The 22,421-nt window shown below is 57.0% G+C and overlaps 3 protein-coding genes across 13 annotated transcripts in view; 1 reads left to right on the plus strand and 2 right to left on the minus strand.

The window, feature by feature from the left end:
• The window catches only part of PTGES2 (prostaglandin E synthase 2), a 28,848-nt gene extending 27,354 nt beyond the window's left edge, over positions 1–1,494 (minus strand). The window contains exon 1 of the mRNA XM_023744488.1: positions 1,059–1,494. Coding sequence (XP_023600256.1) covers positions 1,059–1,067 — 9 coding nt within the window. The 5' untranslated portion in view covers positions 1,068–1,494. The remainder of the gene's footprint in view (positions 1–1,058) is intronic.
• Positions 1,495–1,916: 422 nt separating this feature from the next.
• On the plus strand, positions 1,917–5,392 carry CUNH9orf16 (chromosome unknown C9orf16 homolog). Its single transcript, XM_006103120.3, has 2 exons — positions 1,917–2,127; positions 4,912–5,392. The coding sequence occupies exons 1-2, from the start codon at positions 2,055–2,057 to the stop codon at positions 5,109–5,111; spliced, it is 273 nt and encodes a 90-aa protein (XP_006103182.1). The 5' UTR covers positions 1,917–2,054; the 3' UTR covers positions 5,112–5,392.
• Positions 5,393–5,491: 99 nt separating this feature from the next.
• Positions 5,492–21,709, minus strand: CIZ1 (CDKN1A interacting zinc finger protein 1). 11 transcript variants are annotated; one of them, XM_023744479.1, is made up of 17 exons: positions 21,562–21,708; positions 21,254–21,372; positions 19,337–19,408; positions 16,391–16,608; positions 13,966–14,056; positions 13,690–13,798; positions 12,637–13,190; positions 12,259–12,380; positions 11,399–11,596; positions 10,553–10,677; positions 9,796–9,883; positions 9,213–9,326; positions 8,873–9,019; positions 7,327–7,396; positions 7,017–7,138; positions 6,509–6,664; positions 5,492–5,855 (listed from the first exon to the last, which is right to left on the minus strand). In XM_023744479.1, exons 1-17 carry the CDS (start codon positions 21,687–21,689, stop codon positions 5,853–5,855), a joined length of 2,436 nt encoding a protein of 811 aa, XP_023600247.1. In that variant the 5' UTR covers positions 21,690–21,708; the 3' UTR covers positions 5,492–5,852. The 11 variants fall into 11 exon arrangements, with proteins under 11 accessions (XP_023600247.1, XP_023600248.1, XP_014301040.2 ...); XM_023744480.1 differs by lacking the exon at positions 5,492–5,855 and adding an exon at positions 6,085–6,104 and having other exon boundaries at positions 21,562–21,709; XM_014445554.2 differs by lacking the exon at positions 5,492–5,855 and having other exon boundaries at positions 6,325–6,664; positions 12,637–12,838; positions 12,923–13,190.
• Positions 21,710–22,421: the final 712 nt, after the last annotated feature.

Consider the following 22,421-nt stretch of genomic DNA (forward strand, 5'->3'; position numbering starts at 1 on the left):
CCGCCTTGAGGCCCTCAGTGAGGGATGGAGGTCACGGAACTTGAGTCCATCTTTGAACACGTCCTAACTCCCAATCCTGGGCCCACCCCCAAGCCAATGCTAGCCCTCACATGTCCTTGCCTTTGAGGGGTGCCCAGGACAATGGAAACACCGAGGTCACACCTCATGTCTACACTCAGCCACTTGCAACAGGTCCTACAACAAAGGCCTCGCCAGGGCCGGGGAGCTGGAGGGAACAGGGGAAGCTGAAGTGCTGTCACCCCCAACTCACCAGGATCCCTGTGATGTTATAAGATGGCAGCCAACAGTAGGTAGGACAGGGAATGCCCAGCTTGAGGCTGTGCCAGGCACAGAGGGTCACCAGGGTGGTCCCTTGCTCCTCTGCCAGCCTCCTGTGGGTCCAGTGCTTGCCCTCCTGCCCCCACTGGTGAGTGGCAGTATCCATGCTAACCCCATTCAGAGCACTGTCCCTCAACCACCCCTCTCCTCTATGATGACGTCTGGACCACCCGGGGCAGGGCTGGGGGAGGCGAACAGGGGGAGATGCTGCCAGGGATGCAGATTCCAGAGGCCTGAGGGCTCCAGGCCTGCACCACCACTGGCGGGGCCTGTGTCTGGGGCCTGACAAGCTCCTGCCCACCCGGGCGGCAGCTGGAGCCCCTCTTCACCTGTGCTGCACATGGGAACTCCCTCTTCCCCTCTTCCCCCCTGGCAAGGCCAGAGGCCAGAGGAGGCCGGCTTCCAAAGGAACCCAGGCTCCTCCCCCTCACAGACTTGCACACCTGTCCCATTTGCCTTGGCAGGGGCATGGGGAGGTACTGGAGCTGTGAGCAGTCCCCAGCCTCAGCCAGCAGGGAGCAGGACAGACCTGGAGCCAGCCCAACCAGATGCCACTGTAGCTCGGGGCCAGACTCCAGGGAAAGATGAGTTTAGTGGAGCCTGGACTGAGAGAGGGATGGGGCCATGCCCAAGGCACCCAGCTGCCCCCAGGCACGCTCCTAGCACCCTCTCGGACCCAAAGATTCCTCCCTCTCCCGGAATGGTCCAAGTGCTGTCACCTGCTCCATCAGGGGCACAGGTGCTCCTCAAGGCGGCTGTGAGGGTGTGCCGGCCCCCAGTAGGGAGGAGTGGAGGCTTGGCAGGAGGGTGGCCAATTGGGGGACAGGAGAAAGGATGCCCGCACTTTATAGTCCGGGGTGGGGGTGGGGGTGGTGTCAGCTGACCTGGGTGAGGCACTGGTTCAGCTGAGGCCTCACCTCCACTCACCGTGGTTCAGGGAGAAGGCGGTGGCACTGACATATGCAAGTCACTCCCAGCTGGAGATCACACCTCTGGGTCCCGCTCAGGAGCGACACTTGCTGGCTGGTGACTGAGCAGGGCTCCCTTTCCCAGCTGGCAAAGGGGTGGGGGTGAATGCGGCTGGGCCAGGCGTCTCCCACGGCCTTTCCTGAGCGACAGCCACACGCAGCTCTCTGCCAGCCGTGACTCTCCAGGAGGCTGTGAACGAAAATGTTCCGAAGCCATTGATTAGGGGGGTCCTTAGAAAGCACGCGGCTCAGATTTCGCCCACGCGGAGGCGCTGCTGGCCCACCCACAGGTCGCCAGCGGCAGGAGGGGCGGAATGGGGATAGAACGGGGGAGGCGGGGTCCCAGGCTGCTGCTGCCCCTCCACCCAACTCGCTTGCCCGAGCCTCCACCATCTAGGCTTCCCGGCCAGCAGCCTGGGGGTGGCGGGGCCGGGAGAGAGTGAGGAGCTCGACGGAGAGGGCGGGGCTCGGATGGGGGCGGGGCCTGGGGACGGGCGGGGCGGGGTTAGGGTTGAGGGAGGGGCGGGGTCTGATGGCGGGCGGGGGCGGAGTTATAATTGGGGCGGGGCTCCTTGCCTTGTGGGCGGGGTCCGGGCTGCCCAGTCCGCAGGTTGCGTTCCTCTGCGCGGCTCCACTCTTCCGGCCCCGCGCGACGCCCGCCCCCTCCACCTTCCGCCCGGCGCGGGCTACGGCGTGACGGTCGCGGCGTTTCAGCGTCTCGTGGCCTCTGCGGCGCCCGAGCCCGCGATGTCGGGCCCCAATATGGGAATGCCGGTGGTACCGAGCACGGAAGACGAGGATGACAGCTTCGGGGAAGCAGGTGACGCGGGGGGACTGCTGAGCGACCGTTGCTTTCTCCGGGTACCTTCCAGGGGAGGGGGGCGGCCCGCATAGGGATGTGGAAGGAAGGAGCCCTCTCATCTCCCGCTCCTGGGTGGGTTGCAGGTTCCTGGCACCTGCCAGTGGGTCTCTGGGAACCCCAGCATTCGAGAACTGTGGGCAGCAGGCCCCATTTTGCAGAAACTGAGGCCGCTGCAGAGACACCCGCGCTTTGGGGGTTTGCTCCAGTGCTGAGCTCGGCCCCTGTGGGGACGGCGGGCCGCTCTGGCCCAGCCCAAGGGCCGTTCGGGTGGGCGCGCGCCTTGCTAAGTCAGCAGCCCCAGCCATCTTTTCTGGTGCGGCCTGGAGCCCTGAATGTGACTTGTTTACAAAGCAGCCTGTGGTGTGCACGGCACTGCGGTGGATGGAAGGTGGGTGAGGTGTGGAGAGAGAACCGTCAGCTCCCTTCTGACCCTCGGAAGCCTGTTTCCTCATCTGTAAAATAACAGTGATTAATCCCTCAGGCATTGAGATGTGTCAGGATTGAATGGGAAAATGAATGAGAAATACTCAGTAGGTTCCAAAATGCAAGTGTTCAGTAAACGGTTATTATTATTCTCTTTAGTGTAATAAAGATTGGGCTATTAGAGTGCAGGACTTAGTAAATGTAGGTGTTGAGTCTGCGTTTTGTTTTGGGAACAGCTTTATTGAGCTATAATTCACATACTATACAACTCATCCATTCAAATTGTACGATTCAGTGGGTTTCACAGTATCCAGAGTGTGCATCCATCACCTCAATAGTTTTATTTTTTTAATATTTTTTTATTGATTTCAGAGAGGAAGGGAGAGGGAGAGAGATAGAAGACTCAATGATGAGAAAGAATCATTGATCGGCTGCCTCCTGCACACCCCCTACTGGGGATCAAGCCTGCAACCTGGGCATGTGCCCTTAACTGGAATCGAACCCAGGACCCTTCAGCCTGCAGGCTGACGCTCTATCCACTGAGCCACACCAGCGAGGGCATCACCTCAATAGTTTTACAACACTCCCATCACCCAGGGCCTGCGTTTAATAGAGGTAGACCTCCCACGGGAAGCGTGGTGAGCTGGCCGCTTTGCCCTGAACGGTGGCCAGAAGTGTGTTAAGCTGCATCAGGACGGGCCTCCCAGGAGTCACATTGAGTGGTCGCCGGCCAGTTCACAGCACTGAGCACCGTGGGGAGGAGGGAGGCACCCTTGACACGGATAGAGCCCGGCCCCCGTGTTGTGGAGACACCGCCTCCCCCATCCCTCCCTGGCTGTGTCTCTCGACACAGAATGTGCAACGTTGATAATAATGACCAAGTGTTAAGTACTTGCTGCGGCCAGACCCTGTCTGAGTTCTTGATATACTTGAGTCCTCACAGCCACCAGGACTGTCTCTCCCTTTTCCAGAAAGGTTGCAGCAACTTCCTGGGATGCAGAGCTGGGGCTGAAGCCCAGGTGCCCCACTTCCCAGGTCTGCGTCTTGGCTCTGGCCTCCGACGAGCTGGAGGACCCTGCGCAGGTCCTTTCCTTCCTGGCCTCAGTTTCCCCACCTGTACCACAAGGTGGCTGGACTGTAAAGCCCAGCAGAGACTTCCCAGGCCTCTGGCCTCTGAGGTGTGCCAGCTCTGGGTGATGGGCGCTCTTCCTCCAGAATGCAGACACATTTGCATCCATATCCCAGACACCCTCCAGCGCTGGCCTTTTCCAAACACTGCCAGCCACTTCCCCTTGGTCCCAAGCTGGCAGCAGAGTGTATCTGAGTCATAGGCTGGCTCAGAACCGGCTCCCGCAGTGGGCACGGGCCCAGCCCTTGGGCCCTAAGGGACATTGTGCTGCTGGGTGCAGGTCAGGAGTGGTTGGGGAGGAGGGAGTGATGACTTCTGGTGGAGATCAGGGAAGGCTTCTCAGAAGAGGTGTTTTGAGCTAGTTGTTAAATGGCTGTTGTATTCTGCGTGGCAGGGACAGTCGAGTAAAGGCAGAAGAACTGGAAAGTTAGAGGCTTCATTCATTCATCTATTCATTCACTCACTCAACAAATGTTCATTGTGTGTCGGTGAGGGCCTCGGGGAAACGGCAGTGAACACTTCTCACGGAGCTCTATGGTCTGGTCGGGGAGGAGACCAGCACAGATGATCACATCCGGAGGGAGGGCCCTGAGGTGTGCAGAAGGGGATCGGGCATAGAGGCCTGATCTCGTCTGGGGTGCTGGGAGGGCTCCCTGTGGTGACACCCGTGCTGAGACTTGAAACATGAGTAGGACTCATCCAGGAGAGGAGGGAGGGAGACAGGAGGGGGGACGGTGCATCCTAGGCAGAGGCAACAGCGTGTTCAAGGGGCCTGAGGTGGGCAAAGGCAGATGTGAGAGAGGTGAGTGGGGTCTTGGAATCTGGGTGCCTTATCGTGGGGGCAAAGGCCATGGAAGAGCTGGCAGGATGGGCTTGCCTGGGGACAGGCCTGGATTGCCCCACTCAGGAATGTGGGCTCTGGCCTCCTGGCAGGTGAAGGAGTGGAAAGGGGATTGGTATCTGGCAGGACTTCCCAGGCAGGACCCTGGCTGAGCCTGGTGTGCTAAGGTATTCTCTCTCCAAAGCCTTCCCTTTTTATATCCACCCACTTTCCCCACAGTGACTCGGAGGCTCAGGAAGGAGTACGGACTTGCCAAAGCCCTTCTGGAGTCAGGCTGGGGGTGGTGGTTGGGGTGGGGGTGTCTGAGCGCTGAGGAGACTTGGGATCTTGGCTCTCTCCCTTCCTCCAGAATACGCTGCCATCAACTCCATGTTGGACCAGATCAACTCCTGCCTGGACCACCTGGAAGAGCAGAACGACCACCTCCACGCCCGCCTCCAGGAGCTGCTGGAGTCCAACCGGCAGACGCGCCTGGAGTTCCAGCAGCAGCTGGGGGAGGACCCCGACGACGATGACGACGACGACTACGACTACGACGCCAGCACTTAGGCTCCAGGAGCCTCCAGGGCCAGGCTCCAGCCTGGGCACTCACCACCTGATTAGATGCCTTCTCAAGGGCTGGCCTACAGGTCCCCTGGCGGCTCTGCCTGCCTGAGCCGCTCTGCAGATTCTCCCCTCGGCTGTATGGGCCACCTCCCACCACCCAGCCTTCCCTCCTGGCGTCAGGTGTGGGCCTGCAACCCCCCCACCTTGCCTGCCTGTCCCACTCCTGGGCTCTCTCCGCTCCGCCCAGGCCTTGAATGTCCACATTAAACGTGTCTGCAGTCGCACTGCGCCTCTGACTGGGTCCTGGATGAGAACCCCGGGGGCCGACAGGTGAACGGAGCAGTCAGGGCGTTCCGGGCGTTGCTCATGGGCCTGGAGGGGGGTGGGGTTCCTGTTTTCTTTATTTCTGGACACGGGGTACAGGTGAGGTCGGGACTTCCTCCCCCGCTGGAAGGCTCCTGGCCGGCAGGGCTTCCCCGCCAGGTTGAGACAGCACTGGACACGCTGTGTGACCCCGTGGGATGCACTTAGCTCCTCTGGGTACTAGGGCTTTCACTGACAACCGACACCCAGGCATGCCGTGCCAGCTTGGGCACCACCTCCTGCTCCTGGCCCATCTCCCCAGCTGGCCAACAGTAGGGTTGGTCTGGTTGTCTGATCCGTAAGGGTCTTTCCAAATGGGGAAATAGCAGAACTAAAGATCCAATTCGGCCTGGGCTCCAGTCACTGACCATGCATCGCCGGTCACTTGACGAGAAGGCAGGGTCACCGTTAGTGCACCACGAACTCGGAACCGGAGGAGCAGCAAGGGCCCCCCTTCCTGTACTTCCCCTCCCACAGCATCCGGCTGGAGAGAGCCGGGGCCCAGCGCTCAGGCCTGGAGTCAAATCCTGGCCACTCACCAGGTGTATGACCTTCAGCAAGTCACTTGACCTTGCCAGGCCTTAGTTTCTTCATCTATAACTTGGGGGTGATAAGACCACCCTCCGAGAGTCACTGTGAAGGTTAAATGAGATCTCACGTGAAGATTTTCCTGGCCCTCGTGCATTAAGAGGGAAACTGAGGCTCAGAGAGGTGAAGCGCCTTGTGATCCCAGAATCCCTGGTTTGGGAACCTGTGTGTGGCTGTCTGGTTTGCCCCCACACTGAGCCTAGAGAGACGGAGAGCTGGCTGGGTGCCTCCCTTCCCCTGTCCACCCAGACAGAGTGCTGCTGGGGACTAGACAACCAAGCTACCTTTTATTGGATTTCTGGGTAAAAACACCAACCATGTCAAGTTTCCATGCAGACCCCCAGGAAGCACAGATCCGGACCCGCCCCAGGTGGCTGGGGGGGCTCCTATCAGGATTTGAGGCGGGCTGAGCGCCGGAATGGTGGGGGCTGGGGAGCTTGGGTCGTCACCTTGCTGGGGGGTTTGGCTGTGTCCTGGATGGTGGGCTGGATGTGTGAGCGGCCGCTGGAGGTGAACAGAGCAGTCAGGGCGTTGCGGGCAGTGATGGCACACCGGCGGCTCACGGGCCTGGGGGCAGGGCTGGGGTCCTGGGCCTTCTTGTATTTCTGGACACAGAGGGTGCAGATGAGGCAGAGCCCTCCCTTCCTGGCGTACTGCCGGCCAGCAGCTGCTTCCCCAGCCCGGCTGAGACGGCACTGGACGTGCTGTGACTCTGTACTGCGCTCAGCCTCCCTGGGCCGGAGCTCTGGCGCCCACGGCCTGGCCCTCAGCACCTCTCTTCCCCAGAACAAAAGCAGAAGGAGCCCAGCCCCGCCCTTTGTGGGCAGGTCCTCCCTGTTGGGGGTGGTGTCTGGGAGCTGAGGTCAAACACAGGAGGGAGGTGGCCAGTGGCCATTGCTCCCAGTTTGGATGGAGTGAGTCCTGGGCAGGGTGGGTGGGGCTGGAGGCCCAGCTCACCTGCAGGTTCTCCAAGTGGCCCGAGGACTTGCAGTGGGACAGCTTTGCCCCCGAGTTGCCATGGTAGAACTTCTGGCAGATGCGGCAGACGTAGCCCATCACCGGCACCATGAAGTCCACACCTGTGGGGCAGCGGGGTCTGTGCACTCACGTTCCTCCACACAGCCAGGTGTGCCGCCCTCTTTAGGGGCCCATTTATCCCCCCACCTTCCAGGTGGGAGAAAAGGACGAGGATCGGCCACCTGGCCAGGATGCTGTGGCCGGGACCTGGGGGGTCACCTGGAGGCTGAGGTCAGAGCTGAGGTCTTACCATGTGCAGTGCTGGGGCTGTGGGTCTCTGGGTCTTTCCACTCCTCTATGGCTATCCCTCTGGACCTCACCTGGAAACATGCAAGTGTGGGTCTCAGGTCTGACTTCCCCCAGAGCCCCCCACCCCTGAGTGCAGGTGGGGGGCCCTGGAACCCACCCATGCTCTTAAACACAGTCCCTTTGGTTTTGAGGAGGCTGTGGGTGGCATTCTCTGAGCCTTTGCACAGCCAATCCTTCCCCATCTATACTTCGTAGGCTCAGCTCAATCAGTCGCTTCCTCCAGGAAGCCCTCCTGCTCCCACAGTGGCCATAACCATGCCAGGTGTGCCCAACACATCGCACATGTCATCTCATTGAATCCTCACCACCAACACCTATGGTTCACGCATTTTACGTAAGAGAGAAAACATTAACTCACTTCCTGGTGTCAGACAGCTGGTTTAGGGAGGAGCCAGGTTAGTAAACCCTGGTAGGCCCCAAGTCCTGCTTTCACGTTTAACCGTGAGCCCCCTGCCGGCTCCATGAGTTCCCACCTGGTGCTGCAGTGACCTCAGTCCTGGGGGATGGGTTTCAGGTGACCTAGGACCCCTCGTCTCGCCTGGCCATAGCCCCTTCCAGATGAGGCCACCTGACGCCAGCCATGCCAGCCTCACCATGCCCAGCAGTGCCTCCCACACACCAGGCAAGCAAACGTGGCTTCTCGGAGTGACACCCACTCCCGTTTGCCAGCCGGGGCTGTCACCCTCACAGCCTGAGTGGGGACTATTTGAACAGAGGAAACAGGCGCAGAGATGCCAAGGGGCTTGCCCAGGACACCACTTCTGACTCTGACAAGCAAGGCCAGCCCACCCCTAACCTGCCTGGGGCTGGAGCCACCCTGGCAACCCTCCATCCACAGTCCCTCTGCGTCCTTTCTGCTGCCCCATCACCACCCTGGGCTGTGACGGGCGAGGTCTGCCAGGGGCCAGGCCTTCGTCCCCACATATCCCAGCACCAGGGTCTGGCCCAGAACAGCTGCTCCGGAAACATGTTAAACCGAAGAGAGTCCACGCTTCTCTAGCTCCTCGCTCACGGGAGGCAGAGTAGTGGGGCATTCCGAGCACAGCCTGGCATCCAAGTTGGTGAGATCCTGCCAGGAAAGTGCTTGGCACATGCCTGGTATACAGGTAGGTGCTCTAAAAGCGCCGACGGCGCTATCAGCATTAGCAGCATCTTACGCTGACCTTTCCTGTATGTGCTGCATCGCCCCCGCCCATGCCTTTACTGATGCTGCTCCCTCCCGGGGTCCCCTTTCCCTTCCTCGACACGTCAGCATTGCAGCCAGGCTTCGAGGCCCTCACAGATTTCACTGCCCCCCTGTAGTCACCTTGGTGTATTTACATAGTCCTACAGGATATAGTTAGTACTAGTACTAAATTGTAGCAAGCATTAGTGCCTGTAAAGGCCAGCACAGTGCCTCCTGGCCCCGGGAGGTGGGGCGCGGTCCCTCCTGGGCTGGGAGTCCAGCCTCCAGCCTGCCTCCCACATTCCTTCCTCCCCCCAAGCACCTGCTTGCAGAGTTCCTCCTCAGCCTCCATCTCTTCCTCATTATCCTCCTCCTCCTCGTCTTCATCGTCCTCAAAGCAGCCCACGGCATCCACCGTGATGAAGTGGTCCTCATCTTGGCCAGCTATCTCCTTCTCGAACATCTTCATCTGCCCAGGAAGTGGGTCAGGGCTCAGGTCAGCTCTGGGTGGCCAAGGTGCCACCCCCCCCCACACTCACCCCGGTCTCCCAACCGCCCTGGACCTGCTATGAGTTCGGGCTGGGATAAATCTCAACTTGCTGTGCGGCCTTGGCCAAGACTCTGCACCTCCCCGAGCCTGTCCCCCAGGGAGCCGGGGTTACCTCCTTGGCTTTGTCCTTGTGCCCCTGGGACTTCACGTGCTCCACAAACTTGCGGGGGGTCCTGAAGTAGCGGTTGCAAACGGTGCAGAAAGGTCGCAGGGACTGTTTGGCGATCTGGGGGGAAGGAGGGCAGACCAAGGGGGTGGCGGGCAGTGTCCCCAGGCGCAGCTTGGCAGCGCCAGCGAGGCCTGGCCTCCCTCCTGCCGGCCGCCACATCTGCAATCTCAGCCCCTGTGCCAGCGCATGGGCACGCAGGTCCCTTCCCTGTGCCACTGGCTCCGAGATGGGATGGCGGATGGCCACAGAGAGAAGACAGGAGAGAGCACACGCGCTGGGAGGAGCCCCCCGAGCCCCACGGCTCAACGGCAGGGCGAGATGGTGCCTGGCCCGCGCCGGACAAATGGGGAAACTGAGGCCCAAAGAAGAAACGCGCTGAGGCGTTGAGAAGCCACACTTCCGTGTGACGGCCACGCAGAGACAGACTGACACGGACTTTCCGAAAGTTCCAGCCTGGACTCCTTCCCTCCCAGCCCGCGGCCTGGAGACAGCACATCCAGGGGCCTGGCAGCGCGTGGCCTCGCACCTTGTGGTCCTGTGTCCTGCGGTGCTGGATCAGGTCCCCCACGTAATAGACCCGGCAGGTGTTGCACCAGCGCCTCAGAGGCGGCTCCCTGAATGATGACAAGCAAAACAAGGGCAGTGTGACCCCACGTTCCTGGAAAGACGGTCGCTCTCCTAGGTGCTCGGTAAACGCAGGGCAATTCCAACAGGAGCTCTTTTGGAAACTTAACCAAAGGGTTTGGAACTTCACCTGGAAGAATACTTAAATAAGAATATGAACAAGGAGAGTTGGGGGAGAAATGGGATTTAGAAGTATCTGGGACGCCAGAGGGTCACCGGGACAGCGACAGCATCGAGGATATCTGGCCTTGGAAACCTTTCTTTCTCCTTCAGTTTAATGCCCCGTGGTTCCCAGATCTGCTCTTGCCCTGCACCTCCATGCCCCTGTGGCAGGCAGGTCGGCACATGAGCCAGGGGAGCAGCCCCACAACCCACGTCCTTCCCACGTGGACGGCCACGCTGGTCCTGCCCGGATGGAGCCCTGAGAAAGGGTTTAGTTCATGAGTTCCTGCATTACACCCCTTACGAGGCCATTTTACAGACAAGGAAAACTGAGGTCCAAGGTCACACAGTGAATGGTGTGAAGAGGCCTCTGGGGGAGGGCAATGCTTAACACAAAGGCAGACCTTGCAGATGGTAGAATCGGGGCCCGTCTCAGCCTGGCCTGGCCTGGGAGACTGCCCACCCCCCACACAGGGCCTCCGAGATCCCTCACTCACTCGTCCTCTCTCTCCAGGACATCCCGGGGCACGGGCAGCAGGGACAGGAGGCAGGCTTGGCTCATGTGCTGGATCTCTCCGAGCCGCTGCTGGTGCTGGGCCCCCAACATGTGGTCCTGGAATTCCTACGGCAGGAGGGAGGGAGGGACGGGCATGAGGACTGGTCCCCGGAAGGCGGTCAGGGCGGGGCCGAGGGAGGAGGCCTCCAACCTTGGCTTTCATGGCCGCCCCAACACCACTGAGAGGCCATTTCTCTTACAACAACCCTGTGTGGGCCACAGAAGGATGGTAAACTGAGGCACAGAGCGAGCACACAGCAGCCAGAGCCTCCGCTCCTCCTGGAGCCTGTGTGAGCCTCAAAGACCAGGAGCAGTCTGAGGAGCTCTCAGGCCCCTGGCTCCGCTCCGCCAGGCACAGAGTGGAGGGGTATCTGCAGCCCCCGGGGTGGTAATACGAGCCTAATGCTGTTATGAATGCTATGCTCGCTCCGGGCCGGGCCTGGGGCTCATGACTTCAATGTCGAGTCACTGAATCCTCAGAACTACCTGATGTGGTGGGTTCTACATGTTTCTTCATCTGACGCCTGGGGAAACTGAGGCACAAAGGGTGAATTCCCTCCCGAGGTCCGCAGGGCTGGGCAGGGCCGATTCAAACCAGCTCTGCCTGACTGTAAAAGCCTGCCTTCGTGGCTGCTCAGAACACGTGCTCTGAGCGATGCTCAGCTGCCAGGAACCGGGGCTCAGGGGGCCCCATGTGGCCACGCAGGCAGCCGTGGACCGGGCAGGCTGGGCATCCTACACAGGCCCTCCCCCCGACCGACCCACTGCCCAGGGCAGGGGGCAGTACCTGCTGGCTGCAGCAGCCGGCCCTGCAGATGTAGCAGAAGAACTGGAGCGCCTGCTTGGAGGGCACGCTGGCGGCGGCAGGGGTGGCGGAGGCGGAGTCGCTGGAACGTGGCCCGGGTGCGAGGGATACGGTGCTAAAGGCCCGGCTGTCACTGCTCTGCAGGATGGTGACCTTCAGGGAGCCCCCGGCACCCCACACCTGCGCCAGGAGCAGGAGCAGAGCTACCACCAGCTGGACGCGCATGGCGGGCCAGCCCCAGTGCTGAAGACCTCTGAGCGTGGTCTCATCGGGCCTCCGACAGCCCCCTTTACAGATGGGGGAACTGAGGCTGTAAGCTGTTCGAGGACTGTCCAAGCTCACCCGGCTGCGAAGCACTGCTGTCAGGATGCAAAGCCAGGCCCCCCTAAATCTAAAGCCAGGTCCACCCCCTCCTCATACACATGACAGCGAGAAAGTGAGACACAAAGGAGGGAATGGGCTTGGCCGGAATCCACTATGAAGCAGAGCTGGGCCCCGAACCCCTGGCACGGGCTGACACTCCACTCTCTCTAAAGAGCAACGTTACTCATGGGAGGGGACTAGACGCTCCAGTTTGGGGATGAGCCGGCTGGAAGGGACTCCTGTCCCCAAAGTAGCATCAGATCTTCAGAGCAAAGGCGCGTGTGAAGGCAGCTCGACAGCATGAAGAGTTTGACGAACCACAGTCAAACCCACTCAGGTCTGCCCACAAGCCCAGGCTGCGGGCACATGTCCCAGGTGGGGAAACGCGAGGGGGCCCCGAGGGGGCCTGGGATGGAAAGAGGCCCTCCCACCGCTGGGCACTGTGGTCCTCACGCTGCCACATTAGCAGCTCTACCCACCCTGAGCATCTCTCTTGCTCTTTTCTCACATTCTCCCACATCCAGGCCACCGGTCAGCTCCTCCTGGCTCTCCTCCATGCTCACCTGGGCCACCGCCGGCTCCGGGGAGGCCTCCTCCAGGCCTGGAATGACACATGGGCTGTTTCCCAGGGCCCATCTCCCACCGGACCCAGAGGGACCTGGGCCCAAGGGCCACCTTCTGTGCTCACAGCCAAGGCCTGTAAGCCTCTGGTGTGAATGGCCCCAAACCCTGGTTCTGGGTCCAACCCTTGGTCCCAGGCAGCGCCCGGTCAGAGCTGGACAGTGTCAGGGGAGGACAGAGGGGTCTGGGCAGAGCTGTTCCAGCACTGGGCCGGCTGGGAGCCAGCGCTCACCTACCTGCTTCAGCTTCTGCTGCACTGGGCGGTGCCTCCTGCAGAGGGGAATCAGCCGGAACTGGTCCTTGCTCTGATGCCGGCACTTGTGGCTGCGTCGCAGGCTGCCCCTGGGTCTGGTCGGGTGGCTGCACTGGCAACTGCACTGGAGGTTGCTCTGGTGGCTGCTCCACTGGCTGGGCCCTCGGCTGTGTTCCTGCCGGGACCTGTGGACATGTCTGGGTCTGTGCCTGCTTCTGCAGCGGCGGCTGCACCTGCCTTGGGGGCTGCACCTGTGCCTGTGGCTGCACCTGCGTCGGTGGCTCTGCCTCCGGCTGTGCCTGCTGCGGCATTAAGTGCTCTGGGGAGGTCTGTGTCTGTGCCTGCTTCTGCAGCGGCGGCAGCACCGGGGCCTGGATCTGCAGAACCCGTGGCTGGGATCGTGGCCGCACTCGGGCTTCCAGTGGATCGGGCAGCAGCTCGGGTGTCTGCGTCTGCTTCGGCGCTGTCATCCGGGCCTGTGGCTGGACCTTCGCCTGCAGCTGCCCTGGGGGTCTCTTTTCCGTGGGCGTCTCTGAGCTAGGAAGGATCAAAGGAGATCAAATTCATGTCTTCCAACCGGCTCCCTAGAAAGGCTAAGACCCGGGTTCCAATCATCACTCTACCACATTCGAGCTGGGCATTTGGGCAAGCCCTTTGGCTCTCAGCCTAAATAAACTGGGAGGACCACTTGCTCCCACCCCCCACAACTTGCTAATATGCAACCAAGGCCTGTAGAGCTACCCACCCTCTGCCCACCCTCGGTCCCAGCTGCACATCTCCACCTCAACCTGGCCACTTCGTCTGTCTCCAGGGGGCTCAGCCAGTGAAGACATCAGTCTGTCTGGCCTGGGGCCTTCCCACGTGAGATGCAGAATTAGGTTTGACCTTCCTCCAAGCCAGAAGCCAATGCCCTTTCCAACTCGCCTGAAGAGTCCTTTCCCCACCTACACCCGCCGCCCCCTGCCCCCACCCCCGGCCTTTGCAGGAATGAGAGTACAGGCCTCCTGGGCCCCGGCAGGGTTTCAGCATCAGTTACCTCTTTGACCTTTTAGCTGGTGGCCCAGACGCTTCACAGGACTCTGGCTCAGGTGCCGAAGTGCATTTCTCCTTAGTGACGTCATCTGGGCAGGGAGGGGAATCTTGGTCTAGAAGGAAGGGCAGATGAGCGGCTGCCAGGGACAGGCCAAGCACCAACCATCTCTAGGAGGTAAGGCCTGGGCTCACCCCCCACCAAGATCCCTGCCTCCATGACCAGCCCTTCACCCACTCGCCCCAACCGCCGTCCCCTCTGAAGGACCAGCAGCTCCCTCACCTGGTGTGTCCGTTCGGGGCTCCGCAGCTTCCTCAGACCCCTCTGGGGGGTCTGCCTCGTCTCCCACAGGCATCGTCTGAGAAGAAGAGTCCTGCTTCCGTTCAGAAACCGTTTCTGACACCCACCGCCCACCTTGCAAATACATTCTTGCCCAAGAGCAGCTGCTACAGTCCCAGGAGATGAGGGGCCTGGCCCAGAGCTGCCAAGAGATGATCTTAAACTCCCCAGGAATCGTGTCCAGGGCGTTCCATCTGGTTGCTGACGTCAAGTAAACCCAGGTTGGGGGCCATGAGCCCTCTCCTGGCCACGGTGCTGCGTCCTGACGTCCCCCACTTCCCTGCACGTAGCTCAGAGGGACCCTCCTCAAATGCACACCTGATCACGCGTCTCATCGCTTTCAGGCCGAAACCCCCGTGACTTCTCGGAGCCCGGAGTACTCTCTTTTCACCCGAGCCTGACACCACCTCCCCTCCTTCCCATACAAAACGACCTCTGCCCCCACACCCACCCTCCAAGCTGGAGGCCGAGGCCCTTTCCCCAAAGCCCCAGGCCTCTTCCTGCCCCAGGCCTTTCCAGAGCCCCAAACGCACTTCTTACAGGAACCCTTCAGGGGAGCTGAGCCAGGAAAGGAAAGGCCTTGGCCTCTGGCGGGAGGAAGGGCAAACCCAGCTCCGCACCTCCCCTGGGAACCAGTACTAAGCGGACCGCCCACCACATCAGGCCTCCATGCCCTGCAGCAACTCCCCGCAGGACATGGGCACCGGCCTTCAAGTCAGGAAGCCCAGCTCTGCGTCTTTCTCCCCCAGGGAAACCTCCAACCACCCCACTCTGAGCCTCAGTTTTCCCAGTAAAATGGGGAAGGGGTGATCAGAGACAAGCCTGTGAGGAGAGGCCCCCTGGAAGGTCAGAGGCCAGGACCCCTCTCTGGAGGGAAATGCCTCACCCCCAGAGGGGGGCTGCCTGGGAGCAGGCAGAAAGCGGGTACTGCCCCCACCCCAGAATCCTCTCTGAGGAGCATGGTGTGTGTGAGGAGCTGCTGGGACGTTCAGGGCCAGGACAGTCTCGGGGAGAACGTTATTCCCTTTGCGAGTCTCTCTGAGTCTTTCTGCTTATCAGGGGACCCTCCCTCTGAAGTGTTCACCCCCTCTCAGACGGGGAGGAGCGGGGTGCCGGCTAGAACCTTCGGATGCCAGTGTGGAGTTCAGGGCTTTATAATATGGTTTCACCCCCATTACCTTTCCTTTCTACTGTTTTATTTTATTTTATTTTATTTTATTTTACTTTATTTTATTTTATTTTATTTTATTTTAGGTAGTGATATAATATGTTTCCTTTTTAAATAACTGAGCAGAGGCCCTGGCCGGATAGCTCAGTTAGTTAGAGTATCATCCTGATGTGCCAAGGTTGCGGGTTCGATCTCCAGTCAGGGCACATCCAAGAATCAACCACTAAATGCATAAATAAGTGGAACAACAAGTCAATGTTTCTCTCTCTTAAATCAATCAAGCAATCAATCACTGAGCAGAGTCCAGTTCACGTCAAGCTGTGCTATCCCAGGCAGGAGCCGTTAGCCACAGATGGGTGGCTTTTGAGTACTTGAAACATGGAAAGCCAAACTGAGATTTTGGTATAAAATCCACATCAGATTTTAAAGATTTAGTACAAAAAAAAAGAGAGAGAGAAATGTAAAACACCTCACTCATTTTTTTATATCGATTACATTTTGGAATGATAATTTTTAAATATATTGGATTAAATAAAATATATTTAATTAAAATCAAATTCACCTGTTTTGTTTTGCTTTGTTAATATAATTACTAGAAAAAATTAAATTCCATATATGGCTTGCATTTTATTTCCATCAGGCAGTGCTGATTTTAAGGAGAACTCCTAAAACTAATATAGTGTTATGTGTCAATTATAGCTTAATTTTTTAAAAAAGAGAAATTTTAGCCCTGACCGGTTTGGCTCAGTGGATAAAGTGTCGGCTTGCGGACTGAAGGGTCCCAGGTTTGATTCCTGTCAAGGGCATGTACCTTGGTTGCGGGCACATCCCCAGTAGGGGGTGTGCAGGAGGCAGCTGATCGATGTTTCTCTCTCATCGATGTTTCTAACTCTCTATCCCTCTCCCTTCCTCTCTGTAAAAAATCAATAAAAATATATTTTTTAAAAAGAGAGAAATTTTAGGTAAATAATAATACTGATGATATTTCGACATGGCAAAAATCCCATCAGGGTTCAGGAATATTTGAAGTTTGAGAAACACTACACAAGTCCAACTTACCTCCTGCTCACTTTACAGGCGAAGAAACTAAGGCATAAAGAGGGGTGTGGCCTGCCCAGTGTGGGCCAGAGTGGGGAGCTGGCTGATCACCAGGCCAGCCCTCTCCCATCCCTGCCTGCTCTGCCCCCCGCCACCACTCACCTTGCGATCAGGGGTGGTCCGGGCCTGTTTCTGGGGGTTCCGCCCTGCAAGGATGAGCTTGGAGGGGTTTATGGGGACCCTGACAGGAGGGGGGCCCAGCAGGGACTGCTGAGTGGCCTGGGGAAAATACTGCTGTAGATTTGGGGTGGCCATCTGGGGGGGTGTGAGGCTGGGGGCTGTCAGGTTCGGGGTGGCCAGGTTGTAGCTGCGAAGGTTACCTGTAGGCAAGAAGATGGAGAAGAGGGATTATAGCACATTGCGGGCGGAGCATTCTCGTGCTTTCCTGTTACACAGTGCTCTGCATAAAAGTTAACGGCACTTTCACATTTGGTTGGATGGTAGAGGCTAAGCTTTCTATGCGTGGCCCCAGTCACTAGGCTCAGCCATCAGCAGTTTCTACTGATGACACAAAAGACACGAAGCGGAGGACTTATCCAGGGTCTCCGGGAGGTCCTCCTGACTCCTCCCTCTCTTTATCCCCCCACCAAGCCAGCACCAAACCCTACCAACCCTATCCCCTCCCCCTCTTCCAGTCCAGCCTGACTCCCCTTTCTAGCTCCACTCCCAGCCCCCTTCCAACGCCACTTCATCCCTGCATGTCAGCCAGGTTTGCACTGGATAGCAGCAAAGGGTGATCTTTCTAAAACCACATTCTGACTTCGCCCTTCCCCCTGCCTAAACCCTTCCATAGCTCCCTGCTGCTCATGGTGCCAGGTCCCGCCTTGCCCTCCTCCCTGACATCCTTTCTTTCTATTCGCCCCACACCTGCCCCCACTAGACTCCAGCTATCGGCTCCCATGTATCCCTCAGACAAGCCTGGTTTCTTCCTGCCTCTGTTCCTTCCACCTGGGACCTTCTGTCCCCACTACCTCCCAGTTACTTCAGGTCTCCGTGTAGGTGTTTCCTCTGGAGGCTTCTCCGGAGCCTCTCTCAGTCCCCAGGGCCTCGAGCTTGCCTGTTCTAGGACCAGCTGCACAACTGCCTTGTCTACTTGCCACTGCCCATCACCCAACCACCCGGGAACACCTCATCAGGCTCAGCATCCCAGTGCTTGGGGAGTATTTGGGCCATAATAGACAGTTCAAGTTCTTGCCCCAAGGCTCGGAGGAAAAGCACAGGGGTTCAGGGCAGGTGTCAGATGTGCTGTGACAGCTTATTCAAATCCAGACTCGACAGTACAAGCTCTGTGACCCTGAGCAAATCAGTTCCCCCTTCTCAGCCTCCGTTCCTTCATCTGTAAAATGGGGATAATAATAGTGCTTGACTCAGTTATTAGGAGGATCCAATGAGATATACAAGTGTGCCTTGTATATAGTAAGTGTTCAATTAACATGGATTTAAAACAAATACATGTACACAGATGTGCAGGGAGAGAACAGAACGCCAACCAGCTGTTACAGTGAGATGAAAGATGGCACACTCCCAAAGAAAAATGGCAAAGCCCTCATGCCCGCCAGAATGGCTACCATCAATAAATCAACAAACAACAAGTGCTGGCGAGGATGTGGAGAACAGGGAACCCATGTGCACTGCTGGTGGGAATGCAGATTGGTGCAGCTACTGTGGAAAACAGTATGGAGTTTCCTCAAAAAACTAAAAATGGAACTGCCATTTGACCCAGTGGTTCCACTTCTGGGTATGTATCCGAAGAAACCCAAAACACTAATTCAAAAGGATATGTGACTGCTGTGTTCATTGCAGCATTATTTACAACTAGAGGCCTGTTGCACCAAAATTCGTGCACTGGGGGGTAGGGGGGGTGTCCCTCAGCCCGGCCTGCACCCTCTCGCAGTCTGTGAGCCCTCAGGGGATGTCCCACTGCCGGCTTAGGCCCGTTCCCCACCAGGAGTGGGCCTAAGCCATCAGTGGGACATCCTTAACGCTGCTGCAGAGGCGGGAAAGGCTCCCGCCACTGCTGCTGCACTCGCCTGCCTTGAGCCCGGCTTCTGGGCTTCTGGCTGAGCAGCACTCCCTCTGTGGGAGCACAATGACCACCAGGGGGCAGCTCTTGCATTGAGCATCTGCCCCCTGGTGGTCAGTGCACATCATAGCAACCAGTCATCTCACAGTTCGGTCAATTTGCATATTACCCTTTTATTATATAAGAATAGCCAAGATTTGGAAGCAGCCCAAGTGGCCATCAGGAGATGGATGAATGGATAAAAAAGCGGTGGTACAGAGCTGAATACAATGTTCGTTGGAACTCATCACTGTGGTACAAACTAGGTTCTTTGTAAATTAAAAAAACTATGGAGCCGCAATATTTTTGGAATTAGTTGTGATGCATTTGATTTATTTTATATTCATAAACTCTGTTACATTCTATCAATTGAAGAGAAGCTGTAGCTGTTAAAATTTACAACTTTTTAATGTAAACACAGAGTAACTAAACTACAATTTTTGTGTGTAACAAAGCTGATGTTGAATTAAAATTATATCTCATCATGAAAAAAAAAAGCTGTGGTACAATTACACACGGAATACTACTCGGCCATAAAAAAGAAGGAAATCCTACTCTTTGCATCAGCACAGACAGACGTGGAGGGCATTGTGCTAAGTGAAACAGGCCAGTCAGAGAAAGACAAAGGCACATGATTTCACTCATACACGTGGAATCTAATGAACAAAATAAACTAACAAACAAAACAGAAACAGACTTATAGGTACAGAGAACAGAATGAAAGCTGTCGGGGGGTGGGATTTGGGAGCGGATGGAAAAAAGTGAAGGGATTATGCAAAAAAATAAAATAAATAAAAAGAAAAATGGCAAAGGACATGGACAAGTCACAAAAAGAAATACAAATGCTTAACAGACCATGATAAAATGTTAAACTGCACTAGCACTCCAAGAAATGTAAACGAAAGCATCAATAATGTAGCTTTTTGCCAACCAAGTTAGTAAGTTATATGTATATACATGTATATATATAAAAAAGCATATAATACCCAGTGTTGCTGTGGGCATGGTGAGACCGGTACTGTCATACGTGGCTGGTGACATTGCAAACTGGTCCAGTCCTTTAGGAAAGCAATTTGGCAATACTTATCAAGAGCCATAAAATACCCATCCCCCACCCACCCAGTTATTCTACTCTTGGGAATCCATTCTAAGAAAATAGTCTCAAACAGGATATTCATCCCACTGTTATTTAAAATAGAAAAAAAAAAAAGAAATGGCTGGGAAGGTTTAGGTAAGCAAGGGCACATCCCTCCAATAGAATATTAAACAGCTACTAACACATAACCAGAGACTGTCCAATCATATGATAAATGATCGTGCCGTTCTATTCAGTGAGAAAGAAACAAGATCCAGCCTTTCACTTGTGTTAATAACCACCATCGCATACCAATCCCCACAGCTGTACCTAGAAAAGAATGGGAGGAAACACCCCAAAACCTTGACAGGTGGTTCTTTTCTTCAGGAGGTGAGTGAGGCTACAGGCGGTAATTTGGGTTTTCTTATCCTCTTTTAAAAATGCTCTTTTCGCTTGTCTTTGAAGAGTGTAACTTTTTAAATGGGGGGAAATATATGCATATATTGTGGGTCCCTGTGTGTGGTTTTATCTCTCCACTCATCTATCTGTCATTTTTTCTTTCTTTTTGTTGTTGATTTTTAAAAAATGGAATTTATTTGGGTGACATTGGTTAATAAAATTATATAGACTTCAGGTGCACAATTCTATCTATCATTTCTTTTTTTAAGATTTTAATTGATTTTTTTGAGAGAGAAAGGGAGAGGGAGAGGGAGAGGGAGAGGGAGAGGGGGAGAGAGAGAGAGAGAAACATTGATGTGAGAACATCGATCAGCTGCCTCCTGAGGATCGAGCCGCAACCCAGACATGTGCCCTGACCAGGAATCCAACCAGCAACCTTTCAGTGCATGGCATGACATCCAAGCAACCTAGCCACGCCAGCCAGGGCTGTCTGTCACTTATATGTAAGCTCCCAGAACCATTCACACCCAGGTGGCCCTGGCAGGGCAGAAGAGTGACGACCATCACATCTGCCCTGGCTGCAAACCCTGCTGGGGGGCAGGAGAGTCTAGCGTCTCAGCACACAGCTCTGTGGTAAGATCTGGGCTCTAACTCTCCCTCTCATCAACACCTACTCACTGTGTGACCGTGGGCACGTGCCCCTCTCTGGGCCTGTTTTTCCACCTGTAAAATGGGGCCATGAGTGAACCTCTCCTTAGGGTTGTCAGCTGAGTCGAGGAATTGGGTTTGTAAAGGCCTCAGCACAGAGTCCAGGCTGGCAAGTCACAGCTACCCTGGGGACAGTCTGGATCTGAACATGAGCTGGCCCCAGGCCACTGGGCCCTGGGTTACTCCCGAAGGGGCTGAGGTATCTTGGAAAGTATCAGAGCAGCATCGTGGAGAGAAGAGCTGAAAAACTGCTCTCCCCATGGGGAAACTGAGGCCAGGGCACAGGCCTAAAGCACCCACTCAGAGATCCAGGGTCGGGAGGCTCAGGCCTTGGTCTAGCTCGGCCACTGCTGGTGCTGTGTGGCCCAGGGCAAAGGACTTCCCTTCTCTGGACTTTCAGCTTCCTCGTCTGTCAAACGGGATGCAGGGGAGGGTGGTCAAAACAGGTCTTTCCATCCAGCATCTCACGTAACCTGAAGGTCAGTGAAATGTGCTGAGTGCTGTCCAAAGACCAGCAACATGGCCAAGGGCACACAATGGGTGCGGTCAGACTGACCCGCCTGCAGCTGAGCAACTTGCGCCTCCTGGAGCCTCGGTGTCCCGCCTGTAAACTGGGACGCCGCCAGCAGCTCCCTCTCAGGGTGACGCTGTGGATCTGGTGGGACTGGGGGGCTGCTGGGAAGCCGGCACTAAGACGCAGTGAGAGGGCCTGTGGCCATACCTTGCAACTGCTGCAGAAGCAAAGCTCGCTGCAGCAGCACAGAGCTGTTGAGGAGGGAGGCCGCGTTGGTGCCCTGGAGGTTCAGAAGCTGCTGCTGTGGCTGCTGCTGGGGGAGCCCCCTGTGTGTGGAGAGCGGGTGTCAGTGTCACCGGGAGACCCTCCCCTCCATTCTCTGCCCTCCTGGGGGTGGAAATGATGACTTGCAGGACTCACACAGGCAGGTCTCTGGGAGGAAGGGCTGGGGAGGGGTCTCCAAGGCCTGGGTCTGAGTAGCCGGACTAGAGCTGCCACCCTCCCCGGGAACTCACCTGCTCATGGCCATGGGCAGGGGGGTCTGCGGGGCCGGCTGCTGGAGCAGCTGCTGAAGCTGCAGCAACTGCTGCTGCTGCTGCTGGAGCTGCTGCTGGAGCTGCTGCTGCTGGAGCTGGTTGAACATGGTGGCTGGGGAGGAAGGGGAGGAAGTCTGGGCTCCCCACCCCAGGCCCGGCCAGCTCTCCTCCGTCCACGGTCACCCGGCCCTCAAATACTGCCAGCTGAGCTGTACTCTCCCAGTCCTGCCCAGGCCGCCCACATTTGCTCCCCGCCCCATCATCACACCCCCAATTCTCCCAACAGCAGGAGCCAACCACCCTCCCGCCAATTTCCCCCAAATCCTGCCAACAGCCCCCAATTCAAAGGCCCAACCCGTCCTCCATCTCTCCAACTCTCAGGGTCCAGGGGGAGCATCCGACCCCAACACACCACCCCCTGCGGCCTTTCTCTGCGGAGGCCAGCGCCGCCCCCCCCGCCCCCCCCCCCACACACAAACTCTCCCCCTAAGAAACTCCAACCTCTAACTTGGCGTCTCGGTGAAATCAAAAAAAAGCTCCCCCAACGAAACGGTGTTTTCCCTGGGATCAGGAAAAAAGACGAAAAGGTTCACACAAGCGTCTGTAGTTGCCCTAATAAGTCGACTGAGGGACAGGCGGGAATGTGAAGGGTCGCGATGGGACGGTGTTGGCAGGTTATGAGGCAGCTGGCAGAAAAGCCAGGTCCGGGGGGACAAGCAGGGGTTAGAGGCGATCTCGTCCTAGAACACGGATCTAGAGACTGATGTCCAGATGCAGGAGCACTTGTAGATGAGTTGTCTCATCGGAGAAGCATGGCGGCGACTACAAGGTGGAGTGAG

Source organism: Myotis lucifugus, unplaced genomic scaffold (genome assembly GCF_000147115.1).
Source record: "Myotis lucifugus unplaced genomic scaffold, Myoluc2.0 scaffold_465, whole genome shotgun sequence".
In the NCBI taxonomy this organism is placed as follows: domain Eukaryota; kingdom Metazoa; phylum Chordata; class Mammalia; order Chiroptera; family Vespertilionidae; genus Myotis; species Myotis lucifugus.